This window comes from Chlorocebus sabaeus, chromosome 11, assembly GCF_047675955.1.
Source record: "Chlorocebus sabaeus isolate Y175 chromosome 11, mChlSab1.0.hap1, whole genome shotgun sequence".
Classification (NCBI taxonomy): Eukaryota; Metazoa; Chordata; class Mammalia; order Primates; family Cercopithecidae; genus Chlorocebus; species Chlorocebus sabaeus.
This window is the reverse complement of record NC_132914.1, coordinates 69,935,423-69,958,442: the sequence shown is the minus strand read 5'-3', so window position 1 is coordinate 69,958,442 and position 23,020 is coordinate 69,935,423. Positions and strand designations below refer to the sequence as shown.

The 23,020-nt window shown below is 33.3% G+C and overlaps 1 protein-coding gene across 1 annotated transcript in view; it reads right to left on the bottom strand.

The window, feature by feature from the left end:
- Positions 1 to 2,804: 2,804 nt before the first annotated feature.
- Positions 2,805 to 23,020, bottom strand: part of TRHDE (thyrotropin releasing hormone degrading enzyme) — a 417,786-nt gene continuing 397,570 nt past the window's right edge. Inside the window, exons 16-19 of the mRNA XM_008004042.3 lie at positions 18,201 to 18,368; positions 17,526 to 17,666; positions 13,735 to 13,816; positions 2,805 to 7,829 (exon numbers count right to left, since the gene is read on the bottom strand). Coding sequence (XP_008002233.2) covers positions 7,686 to 7,829; positions 13,735 to 13,816; positions 17,526 to 17,666; positions 18,201 to 18,368 — 535 coding nt within the window. The 3' untranslated portion in view covers positions 2,805 to 7,685. The remainder of the gene's footprint in view (positions 7,830 to 13,734; positions 13,817 to 17,525; positions 17,667 to 18,200; positions 18,369 to 23,020) is intronic.

Genomic DNA, 23,020 nt, shown 5'->3' with positions numbered 1-23,020 from the left:
CCTTAGAAAGAGAAAAACCTAGAGACATTGAAAATATATTTTGAGTACTACTTACGAATCATGATTATATATATTTTATAGCCCTGTTGTTATTGAAAACTGTTCTTGAAATTCAGAGCCTGACAGTCTGTCGAATGCAGAAAACCTATTAAAAAGCAATCTGAAATGCATTTCAGGTGAAATCACTTTTTACCAAAGTGCAGATCATTTCATTTATTCTAAAGGCATATAATTGGAAAGAAGAATAAATTGGTATTTTTTTTAATTTCTACAATATAGCACAAATACATACGTTTTTATTCTAGCTTCAGCATGTGTATAGTCTTGAAAAAGTCCATCTCAGAGAGAATAATTTCTTTTTCCATTTGCATGGACTTCTACAGTATATATACTCAAAATTTAAAAAATGTATTTTCAAATGAAAAAAGAAGCATTAAAAAAACAGATGGTATTATTTATTTTGGCCTTATCTGCATGTCAGTAAATTAAAACTTTTTAAATTGTGATACATTACACATTACTGTATAAAATTTGATTTTCAGAGGCAAAATTCATATTTGTACTGCTTAAAATACAGAAGACAAATTTTCTCATTTAGAAAAATTAATTTTGTTAGGGCTTGGCCAGAATGGAATAAAATTTTCATGTTGAATATATACTAATTCAATTTTTACTGAATAATTTTAAAAGCATTAATTGGAAACACCTATCTACTAAACTAACAAAAGGTCATTTATTTGGTCAATGTTTTATTAACACTCATTTACTGAAATAAGTTACTTTTTAATTCCTAAATCTTAAATATTAGAAAGGATAAGTACTTTTATATGGCATATTTTAAATAAGCCTGTTCACTTGGGGAATGGATTTAGGAAAATAAATTTTATTCCTGAGTAAATTTAGGTTTATTCAAAATAGTTCATATAATATTTTTAAAGATTATCTAATAAAGTCAGTGGTGTCCAGAAAGCCAATTACAAAAGCTCAAAGATAGAATTTCTCTTATTGTTCCAGCAACTAGATAATGCATAATACAAGTCCTAATCTTTTTTAGTTTTTCAGCCCTAATCTGTTTTTGATATTATCAAAATGCAAAGGAATTAAAATATAGCAATGAAAAATGATAAATAGCTGTATATGTGGGAATATATAGGTAGCATTCAAAAGGATAATGTAGAATTGCTGTTACACAATGTTTTGAAGGTAGAATACAACATTTGAGGAAAAATTCACTCAAAAATGTTTAGCATTTGAGAAATGCTAGTTAATAAACCTATTTTAAATAAAAGTAAATAGCAAAAAACTTAATAATGAATGTTCTCACCCAGTAGGTCATAAGCTATGTAAAGGTGGGAACAGAATTGTTTACAAGAGCAAATGCAATACTGTGAACATAGTAGAGGTTAAAAGGGTAGCTACTAAATGATTAACTTAAAAAGTAAATGCACTGTACATTTGAGGCTTATGTTAACTCCATTGTAATATTTTCTATAAAACGTTTCACTCTTTCATTTACTTACATGACATAAGAAAAATGTGTGTGATGAGAAGTAAGTTGACCTGTGTAGAGGCAAGTCAAAGCATTTATCTTAGACTGTATCTTCACACAGCAGCCCCGTTGAAAACGTAAGTTTAAATAAATTAAGCAATTGCGGTCCATCTATACTTCTAAGCAGAATGACAGTGATACTTCTCTGACCTCACTACTAAGCAAAAGGAAAGTTCTGGCTAGACTAATGTGTCTCCTCCACATGCAAAGACAGAAGTTTAACCTTAACTTTGTGGTCCACTGGTAAAATCTTTGCAATTTATTTTGTCTTTTCACTTATTTTTTTCATGTGTGTGGCTGGTTGGCTGAAATATCTGTTAATTATCAGTTATAACTTAAAATCCACTACACAACATGCTAATGTAAAATGTTTTCATGAAAACTTTTTATGGAATGTATATAGCAACTTTGTTAAGAAATGAATGGTAAACCAGAATACACAAATTAACATTTCTTTCGAAAGAGCCAGTGACAATGATGAAGTGTGCTAAGTATCAATTCAAATCTGCTATAGAGAATGGTCTGTACGGAAAAACATTACGTTTTCATGCATGCTGAAGACAGATTAATGACTAGTTTGAGCCATATAAGGCTTGAGTTTGCAGAGTTTTGAATCCCAGCGAATACCACTAATTAATCATGTAAACTGATAACAACTCTGCCTCCATCTACTCTTTGGTGAATTAAATCTAATGACATTTCACAGGGTTATTAATTGAGAAGATACCTATAAAGTGCCTAGCATTCAGCAGGCATTCAAATTTTTGTAGCTTCCCTTTACCTTAACTCACTTAACATTAATACAGCACAAACATTTAATTCAGAGCAAAAGAATCAGTCATTTTGTTTTCTTTTCTCTTAGTACACTAATAAATGAACTAGGAATGTACAAAAGATAAACGTCTTCAAAATACTATCCCTAAAGTACTAAGTATTTGAAATAAAAGCTGTTAAAGTGGTATGTTTTCAAAATCTGGGGTAAAATCATCTACTAGTGGGACCAGTTGTGAAAAACCTATTTAAAAAACAAAATGCATGCAATGGCATATATGTAGTATAGTTAACATTAGAACATATATTTTTAACAACTGTTTTATTAAATATTTAAGACAGTTTGAAAACTTTCCTTATCTAAACTTTCAAATAAAATTTCACAAAATAAAAAATAAAAACTACTGAAATACATTTTTGTTAGACTTTTCCTGAATCTATATCACATTAAATAAAATACTAATTTCTTAAAAAACGTCTTCATTAGTTCAAAGCAATTGAACAAAAGGTTGTTCTTATATAATCAAAATTTAGGATTCTAGAATAATTTACAAGAACATTTTTTCATAAGTTCACATATACTAATTTCAACAAATTATTGCTTAGGATGAGTATTATTTAATCTGCTTTAAGGAATATATAATTAACTTAAAATTAACACAATGTGAGATATCGATAGTATGCTGAAACCATTTTAGAAAACTTGAACTACTTTTTCATAAGTAGATTAAAGTATTCCTGCAACTTACTAATACTACTAAATTGTTCAAATAGCTTTTCTTAAGGATAAATTCCATCTCAATTTATATTACAATTATTAGAGTTTAAACTCTATTATTTGATTATAATTTCAAAATGTAACACATTTCTGTAAAACACAATTGAGCACTAGGAAATCAAACAATAAACATTATACTAAGTATCGTAAAAGTTTTGAGAACTAGTGTACAAAAATAGTTGTATAATATTATGTATACCTAAAAATGATTTACTTCCCTCTCTGTAGCAAGGAATTATTTTTCCTGTTGCCCTCTTTCCCCCAGTTCATTATTTCTTTTTCTTTTTCATTTATTGTGATATGAATTCATTCCTTCAGGCCATTTTCATCTCTATATTCCTTTCCCTCACTAAGTGCCTTGTGAAATAAAAGATACTCAATAAATATTTCTTTAAGTATAGTTATATATTGTATCAATATATAGCTATTAGTGTCAAATGATAATTCAGCTATGATCTCTGATAATGAAAAAAAATCAGTTGTAAGAATTAGTTTTCATTATATGTGCTTTTACTACTTCTTTATTAGGTGTACACGGTTACTTCATGAGAGTACCCAGGAGAATAAGCAAGCTATTTTAGGTTCCCCAACTTCTTAGAAAAGAATTCCTTAAAATTCTAATTGCCAGTAGATTTTAATTAAATGTATTACTATAAACTTCCTTAGGGATTCCTTTACTGCATCTAATCCAGTAGTACTAAAATTGCATTGTTTTTCAAAACTTAGTCTGCATAGATTTATAGACATTTTACCAAATATTATTTTTACTGATTTAGATGCACACAATTTATCTGCATTCTGACCATCTGTTACCACAGACAGAATTTATCAGATAAATTTGTGTTGAAAATTAAGCAAATTATCAGTACTTTAAGGTTATGTTTAAACAATGTTCAGTAAAAGATAGACAGGAAATATAATTAATAAACTAAATGAATTAAATTATTTATCCCAATATTTGATTACTTATACCAACCAAATTGAATCATAACATTTCATCCAGTTGTTTAACATCCTGCAAATTAGAAATGCAAAAGTTAACAAACAATGTAATTGTTGTAAATATATTTAATTGTGTATTTTGATGCTGGTCTAGTATTTGGAAAATCTCTGACTAATGCAATGGATAGAGATATTATCAACATATATTTATATTTTAATGGGGAATGATGTTGTGATAGACGTAGCTTATCATATTGGTTCCCAAAATAACAACATTGTGATTTTATTTTATTTTTTTAGAGACAGGATCTCACTTTGTCACCCAGGCTGGAGTAAACTGATCATAGCTCACTAGAGCACTGAACTTTTGGACTTCAATGATTTTCCCACCTCGGCCTCCCCGGTAGCTGGGACAATAGGTACACACTACAATGCCTGGCTAAGTTTTCATTTTTATTTTCATAGAAATGGGGTCTCCATATGTTGCCCAGGCTGATCTCCAACGCCTGGGCTCAAGCGATCCTCCCACCCTCGACCTCCCAAAGTGCTGGGATTACAGGCATGAGCCACTGTGCCCAGCCCCATTTTGAAGTTTTAAATAGCTCATGTTGCTACCTGAGCCCCAGTTTTCTCATCAGAATATTTGGGCTAACAACATTTATTATGTTTTTGTGATAAGTCAAATAAAACAAAATGTGTAACAGTTCTTTGAGAAAGCAATGCATTTTATCAATACATGGCATAATCTTAATAATACCCTCATAAGATATTATAGTTATAATATTTGTAAATAATACTATCACAAAAATCTCAATCCTATGATATAATTGTTCTGGAGACAATATAAACTAATGTGAGTTTATCACCCAACTAAAATACATGTTATTGAAACTCAAGAATAGACTTAGTATTGTACATATTAGCCTTAGAGGTTGAGATTGTATATTTTAGAAACTTCAAAGATTATAGAAAAATTTTAAGAAAAAATGTGTAAAAATGGGGAAATATTTTTATTTACAAGTTACCTGGAAATGTTTAATACTCGATGTGATAAATAATGTTGCCCTTTCTAATTGAAACTACTTGTTTTGTACATATATTAGCACAGCAAATTGCTATGGCTGGAGGTTGGACACTTTCAACAGTTTGTTATTTCATGCATATATATAATTTGTAAAACTGACAAAAAAGAAAAGATAAAAACTCTAAGTAGAAAATAGAATTTTATAACTACATTTTACAGATTATTCCAAGAGATATCATTGGTTATTTTATTATTTTGAAAATATTACTTATTTAAACAACTAAAAAAACTGGTAAAGCCTGATATAATTTCAACATTAGAAAGAATAAATTATTGAAAAATATGTAGAACAAAAACACCATCTTAATGCCACTGATACCACTATACTGTTGAACAAGTATTATATGAGGTATTGAACATTGCACATAATTATACAGTTAGAATTTGAGATTGTAGATAAACCAGTTGTTCAAGGCCACTAAAATACTGAAAAAGGATTATGATTATTAACAGTGGGGAGGAAAATACAACTATAAAAGCCCTTCAAACTCAAATCTGGAAATGGTAATTTTACTCAAAAATATACCACAACTACTAAGAGGTTTTAGTAATTCATGACACAAAGCAAGACATCCACCTATAATTTTTTCTTATCTATTACAGAGATTCAGTGGTGACATAGCACATATTTGGGACCTGCATTGCAGTGTGATATTTATTACTGTTACATTTTAGAAGTTACCCATTTAATTAAGGATTTTGTAAATGTGATATGTAGTAACTGAATTTTATCACTTCTGATAAATGGAAAAAGTTTAGATTTTATACTAAGTATTATCATGCCTATTCACATCATGTAAAATATTTAAAATTCATGTATTTTAATTGAATGAAGTGCTGAAAAATTTAGATATGACTAATAGGTATTACTTGCTTATATGATAAAATTCAATTTTAGGTGGTACTTTACAGATTAGGAAATAGCTCTTCTTTTCTACTAATTTAAGATACTTCTATGGCTCTGATTTCTAAAATGTCTAATTATTTTCACTATTCAGTGAGTACTGTTAGAATATATTTCTTTCAATGATTTATAAGGTTTGGAGGAGTGAAAAACCTCAGGAAAATAAGAAGTGATTTACAAACATTTGGCTATGTAGAGTAGTTGCATTGTTATTTTATACTGGTACACTTAAAATATGCTAATTTTGAAGCATCTAAGCAATGTTTGGAAAGCTGGCCTACTGGGTGAGAATACCATTTAAAAACATTTGTGTTACATAACACACAGCCATGAAAATGGCTATTCAAAATTCCCAGGTAGAACACAGTTGTCAGTGCCAAAAGAAAAGCTTTGCACATTAACACAAGAAAAGGAACTTTTCATCTTAAGGGATGGCTCAACTGGCATAAAAGGTCATTAAATGCTAATAGACCCACTTGAGGTATGCTTGCTTAATGGAGGATTAGAACAAAACAGACTTAAAAACCAACACTCAGAGAATTTTTAACTCTCTGAACTACTCAACATAAGGTAGGAAAATAAGATGGAAAATAAACTGTTTTTCAGCACTAATAATTATAAGTTTACATAATTGTTTCATGCAAAAGGAACTTTGACAAAAATGATGGCAGAATCTATATGTAAGGCTGTCACAGGAGAACTGGAAGAGTGGTTAGTTTATACAAAAATTTTGTTTGTATTCATCTTCATGTAGTAGAATAGACCACAGTTCAAGAAGTAGATGAAAAATTCGTAACAGTTGAGAAATTTAGTCAGGACATAGAAAGAATAATGTTGAGATAAATTCCTTGAAGCCTTTTGCAACTGTCCTTAAGTTTATAAAAAGAGATAAATTTTCTTTGATCTGAAGACATTCTTTGTACATGTGCAGTGTACAACATACTATATACATATGGGGCTTCCCTATGTACATATACATATGCATACACTATCTATATGCCTTTTAAAATGTATACACAGCTTTAACTCAAAGAAAATGAGTTAGCAACAAGCAATCATTGCCAGACAATCCAAGTGCTGAAATAAGTGATGTTCATCACTTCAAGGGCTATTTTACTTCTCACATTGCCCAAAATTGAGAATATCATTTCTATTTTTAGTTTTTCTTTCATTGCAACACTGATTGTCATATATAATCTTTGTGCTTTTGCATAATGCCCATCCTGGATGTAACATATATTCACACACAACATTGGACATTTGAAATAAGCATGCTGGAACACAGGCAGGACCATATATCCATGCAGAGAATATTCTGAATATGTTTTTCCAAATTGACTGTAACATCAACATGCATCACTATCATATTTGGTCCTGTACAGCAAGGAATGTACAGCTGAAGCAGTCATGGCTAGTTTCACTTGCAAGAGTTTCTTTAGAGAGGAACACCCAGTAAAGAAACAGAACAGAATGAATGAAAAAAAAAAAAAAAAAAATCCCCCAAAACCAAAAACTAAAAACTAAAGAAAAAAAAAAATTCCTCCCACATGTTAACACTGAAAATCTGGCCATTTTCCATGTAGTACATTTTCCTCATTCCACAAAAAAAGTGTCTTCTCATAAAATTCTGAGTTGAATTGTTTATAAGATACATATATTAGTGTCTTAGAGCTTTTCCTAACCATTGGAAAAGCTCATCTTGGTAAAGCATTTTCCAGCGTACATTGGCTTCGACAGTTTCCACAGCTCGTGAGAAAGAAGCAGTAGCTACCCCGTCATAGTTCTTCATGAAGTTCTTGAGCTGGAAAAAGAAATTTTTGAATGGTAAGTCTGCCTGTCTTAAAATGAACTCATGTCCAACATACATGAACAAGAATCTATTTAAAAAATAAAAAAAAAAACAATATATTTGAAACAAAATGCCACAACCGCTATAGAAGACATATTTAATATGAGTGGACGTTACAACTTAAATAGCTCCAAATTCAGCTTCATGTTTCACAATTAGATATTAAAACAGACATTTAACTGATCATTTTAAAAGCAGTTGATGGGATTGTGGCAAGGACTAGTTCTACCTTCAATGTGTATACAGTGCACCAAGTAGCCTTAAACACTGAATATAAAGATTAAAGTTCATATTTTGTCAGTAGAGAGAAAATTATTTTTCATCTTCTCCAAATGAATGATATTGGGCTTGACATTACCTTTGATGTCAAGGAATAACCAAAGTATTGTCTGGTGGAGAAAAAAGCAATGGTGCTATGAAAACTGGATGATTAATGCCATGGCAATCACCTGTGTAACTAGATTTTGAAATAATAAAGGAGGGATATGGTCTTATTTAGCTAGAGAATCTGAGCATTTAAGTTATAACTTTTAAATGTTTTGCCATATTTTTGACATAAAATTTTATTTAGAGAGTTCACATACGCTGGAAATACTCCAAGATTTTACTTCAAGATTAAATACCAGAAGTTTTTCCTTTCTGTTTGATATATCTTAAGAAGCTGGCAACGAACTAACAATTGTGATGCTAATAGACAAATGTGAAAAATCAACTTGCAACACAGAAACATTATGTGGTGTAATTAGTGTGGGGTGTGATTCATCATATGGTGGGCGCCACATGGAGGATATGCCAGGAGAGAAATGCAGTGTATCAAGATTGGCTCAGGGGCAGGCAGAAATGGTGGTGGAGGATGGAGTTAAAATGCGGTAATAACTTTCTGAATTATTTTAGAAATTAGTTCATGGGTAGCTTAGTTTATTTATAAGCGTTACTTTGATTACATGATACTGATGGGTTTTCTCAGAGTTTTTACTCTGCTTTCCTACAAAGCCTTTGCCCAGCAGCATTAGCAATAGATAACTGTATCTCAGAGGTACATCCTTTAGAAGATTTCAAAAACACTGTGCTTTTAAAACAAACATGTAAAATAGGCAATGTATAACAAAGAATTATGGGTGTTGTCCTTAAAACTGATATGGCATTTGACCAAATTACATATATTAAGAAAAAAGGAAGAAGCAAAGGGATTGGAGTTAATAAATATTAATAAATATTACAGGCATCGTGCCATGGCAATAGAAATATAGATACACACATATATAAAGGTGAAGTCTAATGGAAGTACTTGACTCATAATTTTAAACTTTATCTGATTGACATAAGAATACATTTGTACTTATATATTTATGTTCAGACTCATCCAGTCTATATCCTTAAAGCAAAAAGTAATACATTTTGATTCATTTTGAATTTTGTTTTATTATAAAATATGATATTGTAATGGCATTATTTACATGTTATAGGTCAATCATAAAAAAATGTTTATACTCCTTTTAAAGTGTATTCTGAATTATTACATTTTTTCCTAGGCAGTCACTGAATACACCAGAGAGTCATAAATGACCCTTTAGCAACTTTAACTCTGTGGAGCATGCTCTTGGTTTCCTTATGAGATGGTAAGCCAGCCTAAACACATGAAGTAAAACTCTTAAGTCCTTCTCAAAGGCAAACTATGGGTTTGAATATGAACGTTTATTGACAGAAGGAGAGTAGGTTGGATTATCCTGCAAAATAACTCTCAATAGAAAATGTGAACTGGTGTGTCTCCAGAGATTCACTTCTTAAATCATGATTTAAGTGTGGTAAATACTCCCCTTGTGGGCTCAGAGAGTCTGAGGTGCCTCATATGCATCTTAAGAGTAACTTATTCATCAGAACACATCTGGCCTTCTTTCCACAGTTGCCATTAATTGATCTTATGCCTTGTAATTCTCTCCATAGCTCTGATATCCAACATGTGGTTGGAATTGCCTCTGACTGGCCCTAGTGCACACTCACAGTGCCTTACAAACCGCTGCCTCACTTTAGAGGGCTTGGGGTAAAAGAAAGGCAGTTAGCATTCTAGTTTGCTTGTTTCTTTCACTCTCTGGTAGGATTTCTGCTGCCATTTGTAGGCAAAGGATTACCCAGGTGCCAAGGCAAGAGACTGAAGGCACAAACTTTAGCAGTATAATAAAGAAAATAGTTAGAATAAAGAATAGTTATAACACAAATTAGATATAGAAATGATCATGGGCAATTATCAATCATTAGTATAAACATTATTAATCATTAGCTTTTAATATTACTCTTTGTTGCATTACTAATATAACCTAGGAATAACAGGCAAGTATAGGGTCAGGTGAGAAGAGACCTAGAAGGCAAGAGGTGAGCCTTCTATCACGCCCGCATAAGAGCCGCTTGAGGGCTCCTTGCTCAAGTGGTAATGCCAGTGCCTGGGAAGGCACCCTTACTTAGCAGACTGCAAAAGGGAGTCTCCTTTCCTTGGAGGAGTCAGGGAACACTCTGCTCCACCAGCTTCTTGTGGGAGGCTGGATATTATCCAGGCCCGCCCGCAGTCATCTGGAGGCTTAAACCCCTCCCTGTGGTGCCGTGCTTCAATGGTCATGCTCCGTGTCCACTTTCATGTTCCTGCCATACTCCCGGTTCCTCTTTGAAGTTCATAGTAGATAGCGGTGGAAGAAATAGTGAAAGTCTTTGATCTTTCTTATAAGTGCATAGAAGAAAACGCTGACATATGCTGCCTTGCCTCTCTGCTTTGGCTACCTAAAAGGGAAGGGCCCCCTGTCCCATGATCACGTGATTGCTTGATCTTATCAATCACTTGGATGATTCACCCTTCTTACCCTGCCCCCTTGTCTTGTATACAATAAATATCACCACGCCCAGCCATTGGGGGGGGAGGGGGCGGGTGTCTTGATGGGAGTGGTCCCCTGGGCACAGCTGTTTTCTCCTTATCTCTTTGTCTTGTGTCTTTATTTCTTACAGTCTCTGCAAATGGGGAGAATACCTGCTAAGTCCCGTAGGGCTGGACCCTACATCATTAGTGGTTTTTTTGTTTGTTTTCTAACTATACCATGATAATGCTTTTATTTTAAAATGTTGCAAGTTTAGGCACTTTTATAAAATAATATTTAGTAAAATGGCAATGTTGTTTGTGTTCCCTATCTTTTTAGCACAAAACTTTGAAGCATGTTTGTTAATTTTTCTATTAAAAAGATTTTAACATTAAAATTTCCTCTTATTTCAGGGTATCCTATCATAAGATAAATTATTTTTAGAGTAGATTGTAAAACATAATATACTCTTAGTAACTATGTAAATGAATAGAATTAACTATTGCCCTATTATAAAGTTAATATCTTCAATATTAAAACTGTAAATGTGATGCCTTCGATGCACAGGATCTATGCTCCTCCACAACAGTGAGGTATGTTAGGTTTAAAAGGCAGAAAAATGGGCATGTGAAAAGATTGGTTAATGGTCATTAATGTGGAAAAATGGCAAGGGCCTCTGAGGTTCCAGAAGATTGTCTCCATTAGTTTAAAATCAAATAAATGACAGATTGCTTTATGGAGAAATATTGTTCAAATTGCCAGAGCCATTCAATTAAAATTAAAAGGAAACTCCAGTTTCAGGTACTAGAATACTGTTTTTGGGAGAAAACCATGGAACAATGTAAGCGTCTTGACTGAATCCACCTAAAGCTGATGAGGATCATTAAAATCTGGAATGAGTTTTCAGAATTCATAAAGATGCTGATTCCCTTTTGATCTATAAACCCTTAGAAATAAGAATATGCCATATCCACAGGGAGGACACTGGGCTTTCTGCTTATGAGGTTTATGGGTTATGGTAGAATGCAACTGCATTCTCCTCAGCCTTTTCTATTTAAGAAAGGGAGGTTATCATCATAAAAACCAAAACCCCCACCCTATCTGACAATAGTGTTCCTCAATCTTATAGATGATGTAAGAATTAAAAAGCCCCAGGCAGCACCTGTTAAACTGCAAAGCCAGAGTAAATAACTCCAGAGTGAAGAGATTCATTCCTCATGCCACTTAGAGATTGCATTGTGACGTTAGCTGCTTTGTAGATAATGAAATAAAAGCCATAATTTAGTTTCAACTTTGAAATTACACCCTTCATTATAGGAGCACTTTGAAACATCTGAAATGGCAATTAAATAAAGTGTAAAAATTTAATAAATCAGTGAAATATGTAAGACAAAACAGTCAGTATGTGATAAAATCAATTAAATGTCTAAAATATTTTCTTTTCATGGCCTGGGTGTTACCAAGTCCAGGAAACTATGAAAGGCAGACAGAGTTAGAGGAAAGTAAGAAGAAAAATAGAGAAGGGATGAGAGAAAGGTAGGGAGGAGAGGAGATAAAAGAGGAGAGAAGCACAGAGAACGAAGGGAGCAAACAGGAGAGAAGAGAAGAGGGAGAGATTTCGCTTTGTGCTCACTTCAATGGCTGCAGAGGTTGTGACTAAATGAGTCTTTCATTCCCAGATTATTGAATGTGAAATCATGAAAGTAAAAGTACTTCATTTAAATACAGAGAAAAATGGAAGCAATCATTAATTTAATTGTTCTTTCTTTCTGTTTTTTGTGGATATGAAAACAGTCCTTTCCATTTAGCTTCCTTTATTTAAAAAATAGTAAAATATGTTCCGGGGCGTTCAAATTTAATCCTTCAGGGTTGGGAACACACATAGCAGGGATAAAGACTGAATTTCAAATCATTACAATCAGAGACTTAGCTTAGCTCATGGTGTGAAAGAATCCAAGTTAGTGCACGCGGGATAATCACAGGAAACTGAACAATATTAGAAGACATTAAGGATGGTGCCAGAGTTGATGCTTCTAGGGAATGGTGCTCAGTGTGATTAGCTGAGGGGCTGTCATTAAGCAGTCTGTCAGTGAAAACTGAGAAAACCATCATTCTCAATGTCAAACATCAGCTATATTTTACAATGGAGAACAGGAGCACGAGAAAAGGCAATCAATGTTTGAAGCGTGATCCACTGTAATCAATTAAAAGAGTCTGTATTTTGCTTATTTTTTCCTTCCTCCTTAACCCTCTCCCCATTTCTCATCTCTCTATATTAGTAAGGTGACTTAATGGCAAAACAAACAAAACTAGCTGGCTTAAATTTCCAGAGTAATAAACCAGAAATAACATAGTAAGGAAATGTTAAATACTCCGTAATCTGGACACCAGTCCTTAAAAATCAAGTTTATTTTCATTAATGAAATTCATTTGTGATTGTACTAAGCAGTTTTAAAACAATTTATTAATCTCAATATGTATTACCAGATATGCTCCTTTCTACACATAATAATTTGTTTCATTTAAGAGGCTACATAGCACAAAGCAATATTATTATGTACAGTAGGTCCATTGTCTGTTTAAGGCTGACCACAAAGCAGTGAGACCCATGGTCTGTATCTCAACACCAACCTTCGTCCATTATACAAATACTGAGTCATTAACAGGATGGTTTTGTTGTTTAGTGAATCCTACAGTGGGTTAATAGAATCATTTGAGGAATATCTGATTGGATCAATGATCTCTGAAGTGGACTGTGGATCTACAGGTTTGAAAATTATTACATTCAAACATTTCTTGCAGGCCTTTAATGTTTGATATGTTAAAAATACTCCTTGCAAATTATGAATTGAGTAGTCTTTAACGTGTGTCTGTGTGTGTGGGGGGGGGGCGGGGGTGTGTGCATGTGTAAGTAAAAGGAATGGATATGAATCTGTTGGAAATAAATGACTGAAGTAAATGCATAATTTCAAATGTTTATAAAAGAAAATAATTAGACCTTATCTTAAAATATTTACCTCTTTGAGTTCACCTTCAGTATTAAGAAATTCTGTGACACCACTGATAAGTTTGGAATTCATAAACAATGCTTCTCCGTACCTCAAAAGAAAAAAAGAGTCTTAATGTTAATGCAGGTAGTAATTACAAAAATATTACTATAAAGATTTTTTAGAGTTCTTCTCAAGGGTTCCATTTGATCAACGTTGTCAGAGACGGCCAGATCTCTGAGCACTGAAGTCCATTTCTCTAGGGATTCGGGGAGGGACGGAGAGTTATGGCTATGGGATATCATCAGTTCCCACCTAATATGGCTCACAGTGTTTCAGAGAAGTCTGAGTTGTAGCAAATTTTTTAAAGGAGCCCTCTATAACTGGATTTAGGGATTAACAGTATATTTCCAAGGCAAGGCCTGAGAACAAAATCTTTTAAAACTTTCAATCACAAAGCAACCTAGCTCACTGGAAGGGAAACTGATTCCAACAAAGGCAAGAGGAGCTGCAGGATCAACTTGGGCACTGTCAGATCCTTTGGTATGATTAGTCATAATTGACACTGGCATTTTCATATCTTATTCTTACAAACTGAGGCAAAATGCATTCTCAAAAATGCATCCTTGTATATCATTCTTAGAAACTGAGGCAAAATGCATTCTCCAAAATGCTCTCCAAAATATTAGCTTTTTCATGGGTACATTAAAGTATAACATCTACTTGTTCATTTGGATTGCCTAATCCTTGTACCACAAACACAGTTACTTGACTTTTGACCCAAGGCAAGGAACAACTTGTGTCAGTGAATTGAAAATAATTCTCATTTTACTGATTTGTCCCTACTATGCTAAGGATACCTATCACAGGTCATCATACTTTTAGAACTAAGGTAAGTACAATAAAAACAAGACTCTGGATTTTTAAAGACAAGGATCTACACACTGTTACAAGAGATTTTCTAATGCTTCCATAACTTGTGGGATCTTAAGTATCTAATATAAGATTTAATTTAGCTTCTGTAGAATTTAGTTCTCTCATCTATAAAATGAGAAGGCTGAACTAGATGACCACTGAGATTTGTTATAATTCTACCATTGAACTATTCCACAGAAAAAAAAAGTTAGCTAGGTAAAAGCAAGCAAATAGCCATTCAATAATAATAAAAGTGATTACTTTCAATCAGTATGTGGGTACAAAATTGTCCAACTATCCAGGCAAATAACATTTTTTTTTTCTAAAGAAGTATTAGTTGTTTTTACTTATATTGTCTTGTGATGATAATAATAAGGTATAATCTGTCGCTTGAAGGTATTATACTATCTAGTTGAAGAGTTTGACATGTAATCAAATAATTTCCATGTATTGTGGCTAAATGAGGTGGTGATAAAATTATACACAGTGCTCAGAGAGGATCTCTTTACCTGTAGGGTCTTGGAATGGCTTCTGGGAGGTAATGGCATCTAGATTGACCATGGAGTAGTTATGAGCAACAGGGAAGAATGTAATTTTAGGCAGAAGATGAACATAAACAAAGAGATGTGAAAAGACATGGTTTGTGCAGACAACTACAAGCAGTTTGATATTAACAGTGCATACAGGCCAAGATGATGGCTCACGCCTATGATCCCAGCACTTTTGGGAAGCCAAGTCAGGTGGATTACTTGAGCCCAGGAGTTCGAGACCAGCCTGGGCAACATGGGGAAACCTTGTCTATACAAAAAATAGAAAAAAGCCAGGTGTGGTGGTGTATGTATGTAGTCCCAGCTACTCAGGAGACTGAAGTGGAAGGATCACCTGAGCTCAGGAGGTCAAGGCTGCAAAGAGCTGTGATTGTGCCACTGCACTCCAGCCTGGGTGACAGAGTGAGACCCTGTCTCGAAAAAAAAATTAAAAAAGTAAAAAAATAAAAAAAAAAATTAGTCCGTACACTGATACATTGTGAGCCTGGGGATTGAAGAACAAGACGCTGAGAAAATATGCAGAGGACATATAAGGAGCTTAGATTATGAATCTCACTTAGAAAGTTTTATAGCAGGGAAATATCCCATTTGCTTTTCTGAAAGATTCTTGGGTTAAAGGGAAGAGGCTAAAGTGTGTTTGTGTAATTATAGAGGCAGTGAGACAGAAGGCTATTATTGTAAGAGTACTGGGAAGAGATAAGAACCTGCACTAGGGAAGTCGTCGCAAAAAAAGAGAGGAAGAATTCAACAAACTTTAGGAACTGTTCAATTGACACGACCTAAAGTCTAATTGTTATATATGACAAGAGAAAAGGGGACGCCTATTAGACTTCCAGATGTTGGGCTTGCGCAATTGGTGGATGGCTACAAGATTTACTGCGAAAAGGAGGATAAGAGAAAAATCATAGATTTAGCTTTGCAGGCACACTCATAAAGGCAACCTCGATGGGCAATAATCCATTACAAGGAGAAAGGTAGGGACAATGTCTGAATTAGAGATACAGATTTGGGAGTAATTGAAACCATGAGAGTAGAAGACATCTAAAATCAAGAAGAACTTGTAGAGTGAGAAGAAGGGTGCCTTCAATAGAGCTCCGTGAATGCCAGCATTCAAAAAATTGACAGAGGAGCAGAAGCCCATGAAGATTATGCTCCTATTTGTCAATGTAAACACCATTGTATTTTTGGATAGGATGGAGAGCATGGATTCAGGGAGACAAAATAAGCATATCAGGAACCAAGCATTTTTTGGTAGGAAATAAACTATATATGCCTATAATTGCATTGCCCTGAACTCTGATTTACAAAACCACTCTCTAAAGAAACTGTGTATTGGTAGATGTTTGATATTCTTTTAAGTTAGATGTTTGTATACATTAATTTTACCTTAAGTGTCTGACTATTCGCTCTATTATATGCACAAAAGCAAAGCAAGCTTTAATTGTCCAACTATTACAAGAGCTGAGCTGAAAATATTAAAAGTCAAAGTGTCTTATAGAAATATCAGTGTTTTCTCACAATGAAATACCTAAGGATAGAGTGTTTTAATATGACACAGCCATTCTAATTGAACTTATTATACCAGGGCAACTGATGAAGGTATGCTTAAAAATAATAAAGATTGCACACTAGCTTTTCAGAGACAGAGCAGTAAGTCTGCGTACTGTCTGGGATCATTTAAGTTAAAAAAAAAAGCAGCATTTACACGCTCTATAATAAATTGAATTTTAATAGGCCATAGAGATTATCAGAGTAATAAATTAGCATGGATTATAATATATTTAAATGTATAATGAAATATCTTATAAAGTTGAGGCTAAAGAATTCTCACCATGAAACAAGATGTCCTGGGAATAAATTTTACTGCAAGTGGAATTATACAATGATTCAAATGATTAATATTACTTCTCTATATCATGGTTTTATTCAGGTATTTTAAGATATTTATATTTAAAGAAAATTTAAAACAATTATATGGAAGTAATTAAAGTTTTATTTTTATAATAGCACTGTATTTATAAATCATTTCTATAACATATTCAAGATATAGGGGTTTTATGATACAGTGTCTTCAACTTTGGACAGTTTGATAGATTTTCCAGGAAAGTTGCTGAGCTAAACCTTTTATACTCCAAATGTTTGCACATATAATTAATTAAGGTTATCAATTTTAATAAAGGAAATATATTATAGAATTTCAAAAGTAATTTTGAGTTTCACAGGAGTGGCAACATTCGTCTTGGTTGAGTATTTTAAAATCTAATTCTATTGCATGGATCTTAGCTTTAATACAAAACTTGGGCCTTTATTCCTCATATTTCAGCTTTAGTTTACTCATTCAAGAATTCTTATGTCTACCTGGTATTTAGTATCTTCCATTTATCTCTGAAAAACTTCCAGGCAAGGTCTCGGCCATGTGGATTTCGAGCTACATGGATTATGACATCAATTGCATCTTGATCCAGCACCACCTCAGAATTCAGTGACAGATTTAGAAGCCTACAAAGATAGAATTTTGTAAAAATTTTTAGTCCAGTAACTTTAACATTTTTATAATCTTACTAAAATTATAGGACCTAGTTTTTCATATTCTTCAAAAGAATAGTCTAGTGCAATCTTTAATAATGCAAACTTATAAATAGAACACATTTGTCTATAAAAGAGAGAGGATCAAACTCATGGTATTTTAATTAAAAACATTAAACTCTAAAAAAATCTTGTGGAAGGACAAATCACAATTCTGGTTTGATGATACAAATTCTCCTTTAAAACTCTTTCTACTAAACACTTCCTTTTATAATGAAATATTTTCTTAAACATATATAAATTATATAAAATAATTAGTCATAAAAAGATATAACCTCTGAAATCAAGTAGCTTTAGTCTTTAACATAGCAGTTTTCCTCACCTTTAGGAAGATATATTTTAAAATAACTAACATATATTCAAGTAAACAAAAGCAATTTCAGAGCAATTTGATTAACAGAGAATACTTCTGTTACAGAAACAAATTTAGAAAATCAGTTGACCTACCTATTTAATAAATTCCTGTCATCACTGCAAGTTAAGGCTTCCAATAATATTTTCTTCTCAGAAACTGCTGTGGTGGAATGGAATTTCATCCATATGAATTCCCAGACATCCTCATCCAGTAGTGACACTCCTGTACAGTATACGATGTCTCTAACATTTAGTGGTATTCTAAAGAAGCAACCCATGGTGGTTTTCTATTAATTAAAAGCTTAACAGTATTGAAAATAAAGACAGATTTTGCTTTACTACAGTCAGGTTTTTAAAAGATTATTTTGCTAATTAGATTTTACCTGAAACAGAATACTACATAGTAATACTATTTTCAAAATATTTCTCACTGAATGAATAACGTATTTTATTCAAAGGTAGTTTTGAACATAATTATTTTTCCACTCTTTACTATACTTAAACAAAAATAGTAACATAAAGGCTTCACAAACCCATGAAAATAAGGCATTTTATCTTTTCACCAACTTTAATATGTTTATTACACAAAGATTTTGCTCTCATAATTGGTAGACCCAAGAATGTCGAGAGAGTACCAGTTGAGGAGACTAATTAATCTGGATAGAACAGAAACATTTTCTCTTAAATTCTTAGATAACTTTATAAGTAATTTTCTCAAGCAACTCTACAAATTTTAGAGACCTATATAAAGATTATAAATATAGGTAATAAACAGATACCAAAACATAAGTAGAAAGTTATTTTTTCTTATGTTTACAAAATAACTTAAAATATACTAAAATTTGACTTTGATCTGAAATGCAATATTATAGTGGGAAACAGTAAATTTAATTAGACTTGGCTATTCATAAGTTTTAAATTTTCACCCCTACTTTGTCAGAGTGATTTTTCTTACTAAATATTATTTCTTTAAGTTTTGGTATGTACCCTACATTTACTGACTTTTTAATACGTTTCTCTGAAAAATGCTCCCAGACTTTTTTTAAAGTTTCAAAATTTAATTTTGCTTTTTTTTCAACATTCACTCATCTACTATCAAACATCTCATTAATAATTTGAATGTGGCAGTTATATACTGCTTTTTCTGGATAGCAAAAGCAAACAATGCCTTTTAAAGATTTAGGACCTTGATGATTAAAATACTGTTATGATTAAAGGAGTATTTGGAGAACAGGAAGAATTGTGTGAATAACTGCCAGTAAGATAATCTGAATCTCATTTTGTTAAGCAGCTAAGAAGGGCTACAATCAGGATATTGTGGCACTATACCAGGTGTGTAGAATTCTAAGAAAGTATCATACAAAATTCATGTTCCCGCCGGGCGCGGTGGCTCAAGCCTGTAATCCCAGCACTTTGGGAGGCGGAGACGGGTGGATCACGAGGTCAGGAGATCGAGACCATCCTGGCTAACACGGTGAAACCCCGTCTCTACTAAAATATTACAAAAAAAAACCTAGCCGGGCGAGGTGGCGGGTGCCTGTAGTCCCAGCTACTCGGGAGGCTGAGGCAGGAGAATGGCGTGAACCCGGGAGGTGGAGCTTGCAGTGAGCCGAGATCTGGCCACTGCACTCCAGCCTGGGCGACAGAGCAAGACTCCGTCTCAAAAAAAAAAAAAAAAAAAAAAAAAAAAAAAAAAAAAAAAAAAAAAAATTCATGTTCCCAGAAAAGGCTAAACTTATTCTGTCTTTTTCAACAAATAAAGTATTTGGGGAAAAGTTACTTTAATTTGGTTAACTGAAGCCCTTTTGCTTTGTGGCATTAGAAAGCATTTTGTTTGATTTGTTTTTAATGAAACAAAAGGAATACAGACATAGAATAAACCATTAAAGAGCTTCACATCTTTCTCTTGTTTTCATCTCAGCCCTGCAAGCCCTGTGGAAAGTACCAACAAAAGCCTTCTCAATTACTGGTGACATGTTCTCTCTGCTGTGTTTACGACCAGCTTGACACAGGGCATCCCTGAAATCACTAAGGAAGGCATTGTCACCACATTTTGAAGGATGTGCTCAGTTCTGGTTAGGATTACAGAGATGCCTCCATCTTTAATAACTCAAATCAACAGCTATAAAAGAGGGTGGGTCTTTTCCTTCATATATTATAGGCTTCAGAGCACAACACTGCATTATTGCCCTACTTTTGCCAAAAGAGTGAATAAAAACTTGCAAGAAAAAATCAGTAAAATATCTAGTGAAATCACTAACCCAACAATCAATGTACATTTCCTTAATGTTAAGCATGATATTATAGTAACAGTTTACTTTCTAAGATATATTTATTAAGCTATCGATATACCAGAGAGAATATAGGGATAAAGCCCCTTAAGTCAGGATTTTTATAACGTATAGAACCAACCTCCAATATCAGTGTTCAAGAAGAAAAGGCACGTAGAAATATAGAAAAAAATGTAACAGAATACACTAAACTATGTTGCCCGGAAAGCACTTGAGTACCACATACTATACCGGTGCCATATACTACAGTTACCCGTAAAAGTACCCAGCTCCTGGCAACCATCATTCCACTCTTTAATTTCATAAGCTTCACTTTTTAAAATATCTCATATAAGTGGAATCATATCTGTCTTTCTGTGACTGTCTCTTTCACTGAGCATAAAGTCCTCCAGGTTCATCAATATTGTCAATATTGAAAAATGTCCTTCTTTGTAAAGGCTGAATAGTATTTCATCGTATGTATACACTACATTTCCTTTATCCATCCATCTGTTGAACATTTATGTTGTTTCCACATCATGGCTAATGTGAATATTGCTGTAACAAACTTGGAAATGCTAATAGGTTTTTGATATCTTGATTTCAATTCTTTTAGATAAATATACACAAATGGGATGCTGGATTATATTGTAGTTCTATTTTTAGGTTTTTGAGAACATTCCATACTGTTTACCATAGCAGCTGCACTATTTTGCATTCCCATCAGCAATGTGGAGGCGTATTGATTTCTCCACAACCTTGACAACATTTGCTGTGTTTTGTTTTTTGATAATAGCTATCCTGAGTGTGCGGTGATAGTTCATTGTGATTTTGATTTGCATTTTCTTGGTGATTAGTGACTTTTTTTCATATACCTGTTGGCCATTTCTGTGTCATCTGGGGAGAAAAGACTTTTCAAATCCTTACCCCTTTTCGTAATTGGATTAATATTATTTTGCAGCCGGACGCAGTGGCTCACGCCTGTAATTCCAGCACTTTGGGAGGCTGAGGCAGGCGGATCACGAGGTCAGGAGATCGAGACCATCCTGTCTAACACGGTGAAACCCTGTCTCTACTAAAAACACAAAAAATTAGCCAGGCGTGTGGTGGCGGGCGCCTGTAGTCCCAACTACTCAGGAGGCTGAGGCAGGAGAATGGCGTGAACCCGGGAGGCGGAGGTTGCACTGAGCCAAGATCATGCCACTGCACTCCAGCCTGGGCAATAAGAGAAAGGCTCCATCTCAAAAACAAAACAAACAAACAAAAAACTCTATATATGTATATATAGTTTTGCTGTTAAGTTGAAGGAGTGTCTTATATATTTTGGAGATAAACCCTTTTTCAGATATATGGTTTGCAAATATTTTCCCTATTCTGTAGGTTGCCTTTTTACTTTTGTAGATTGTTCCCTTTGCTGTGCTTTTTAGTTTGATGCAATTCCACAATTTATTTTTATGCTGCCTATGCTTTTGATGTCATATCCATGAAATCATTGCCAAGATCAATGTCATGAAGTTTTCCCCTATGATTTCTTCAAGAATTTTACTGTTTGGGATCCCATTTAAGTCTTTAATTCATTTTGAATTGATTTTTGTGTCTGGTATATAACAAAGGTCCAATTTCATTATTTCTTTTACCTGTGGATATTCAGCTTTCCCAGAACAATTTGTTGAAAAGACTATCATCTTCCTATTGTGTATATTTGTCACCCATTGTTGAAGAGCAGTTGGGCATATATTTGTGAATTTATTTTTGGCTTTATATTCTGTTTAACTGGTGTATATGTCTGTCTTTATTATAGTGTATATGTCTGTTTTTATGTCCATATTATTTTGACCACTGTAGCTTTGTAATATATTTAAAATTAGCAAGTATGATTTCTCTAGCACTGTTCTCCTTTCTCAAGATAGGTTTGGCTATTAAAGTAGTCTTTTGTGGTTCCATATGAATTGGAGAATTTTTTAAATGTCATTGGAATTTTGATAGAAATTGCATTGAATCTGTAGATTGCTTTGGATAGTATTACAATTTTAAAATATTAATTCTTCTAATCCATGAACATCAGATGGCTTTCCATTTGTCTTATTTTCTTTCATCTATGTTTTATGGATTTTAGTACACACATTTTTCACTTCCTTAGTTCAGCTTATTTCTAAGTATATTATTCTTTTGAAAGTTTATTTATATATATATTTTTTTCATAGAGATGGGGTCCCTCTCTGTTTCCCAGGTTGGTCTCAAACTCCTGGCCTCATGTGATTCTCCCACCTTGGCCTCCCAAAGTGTTGAGATTACAGGCATGAGCCACCATGCCCAGCCTATTTTATTTTTTGGTGCTGTTGTAAATGGGATTGCTTTCCTGAGTTATTTTTCAGATAGTTTATTGTTAGTGTAGAGAAACACTACTGATTTTTGTGTGTTGATTTTATATCCTGAAAATATACTGAATTTATTAGTTCTAACAGTTTTTTTGGTGGGGACTTTAGGGATTTCAATACATAAGATCACGTCATGTGCAAACAGGGACAATTTTACTTCTCTGTTTTAAATTAGGATGCCTTTTATTTCTTTTTCATCCCTATTTTCTCTGGCTAAGGTTTCCAGTATTATGTTTAATGCAAGTGGTTAAAGAAGGTATTCTGA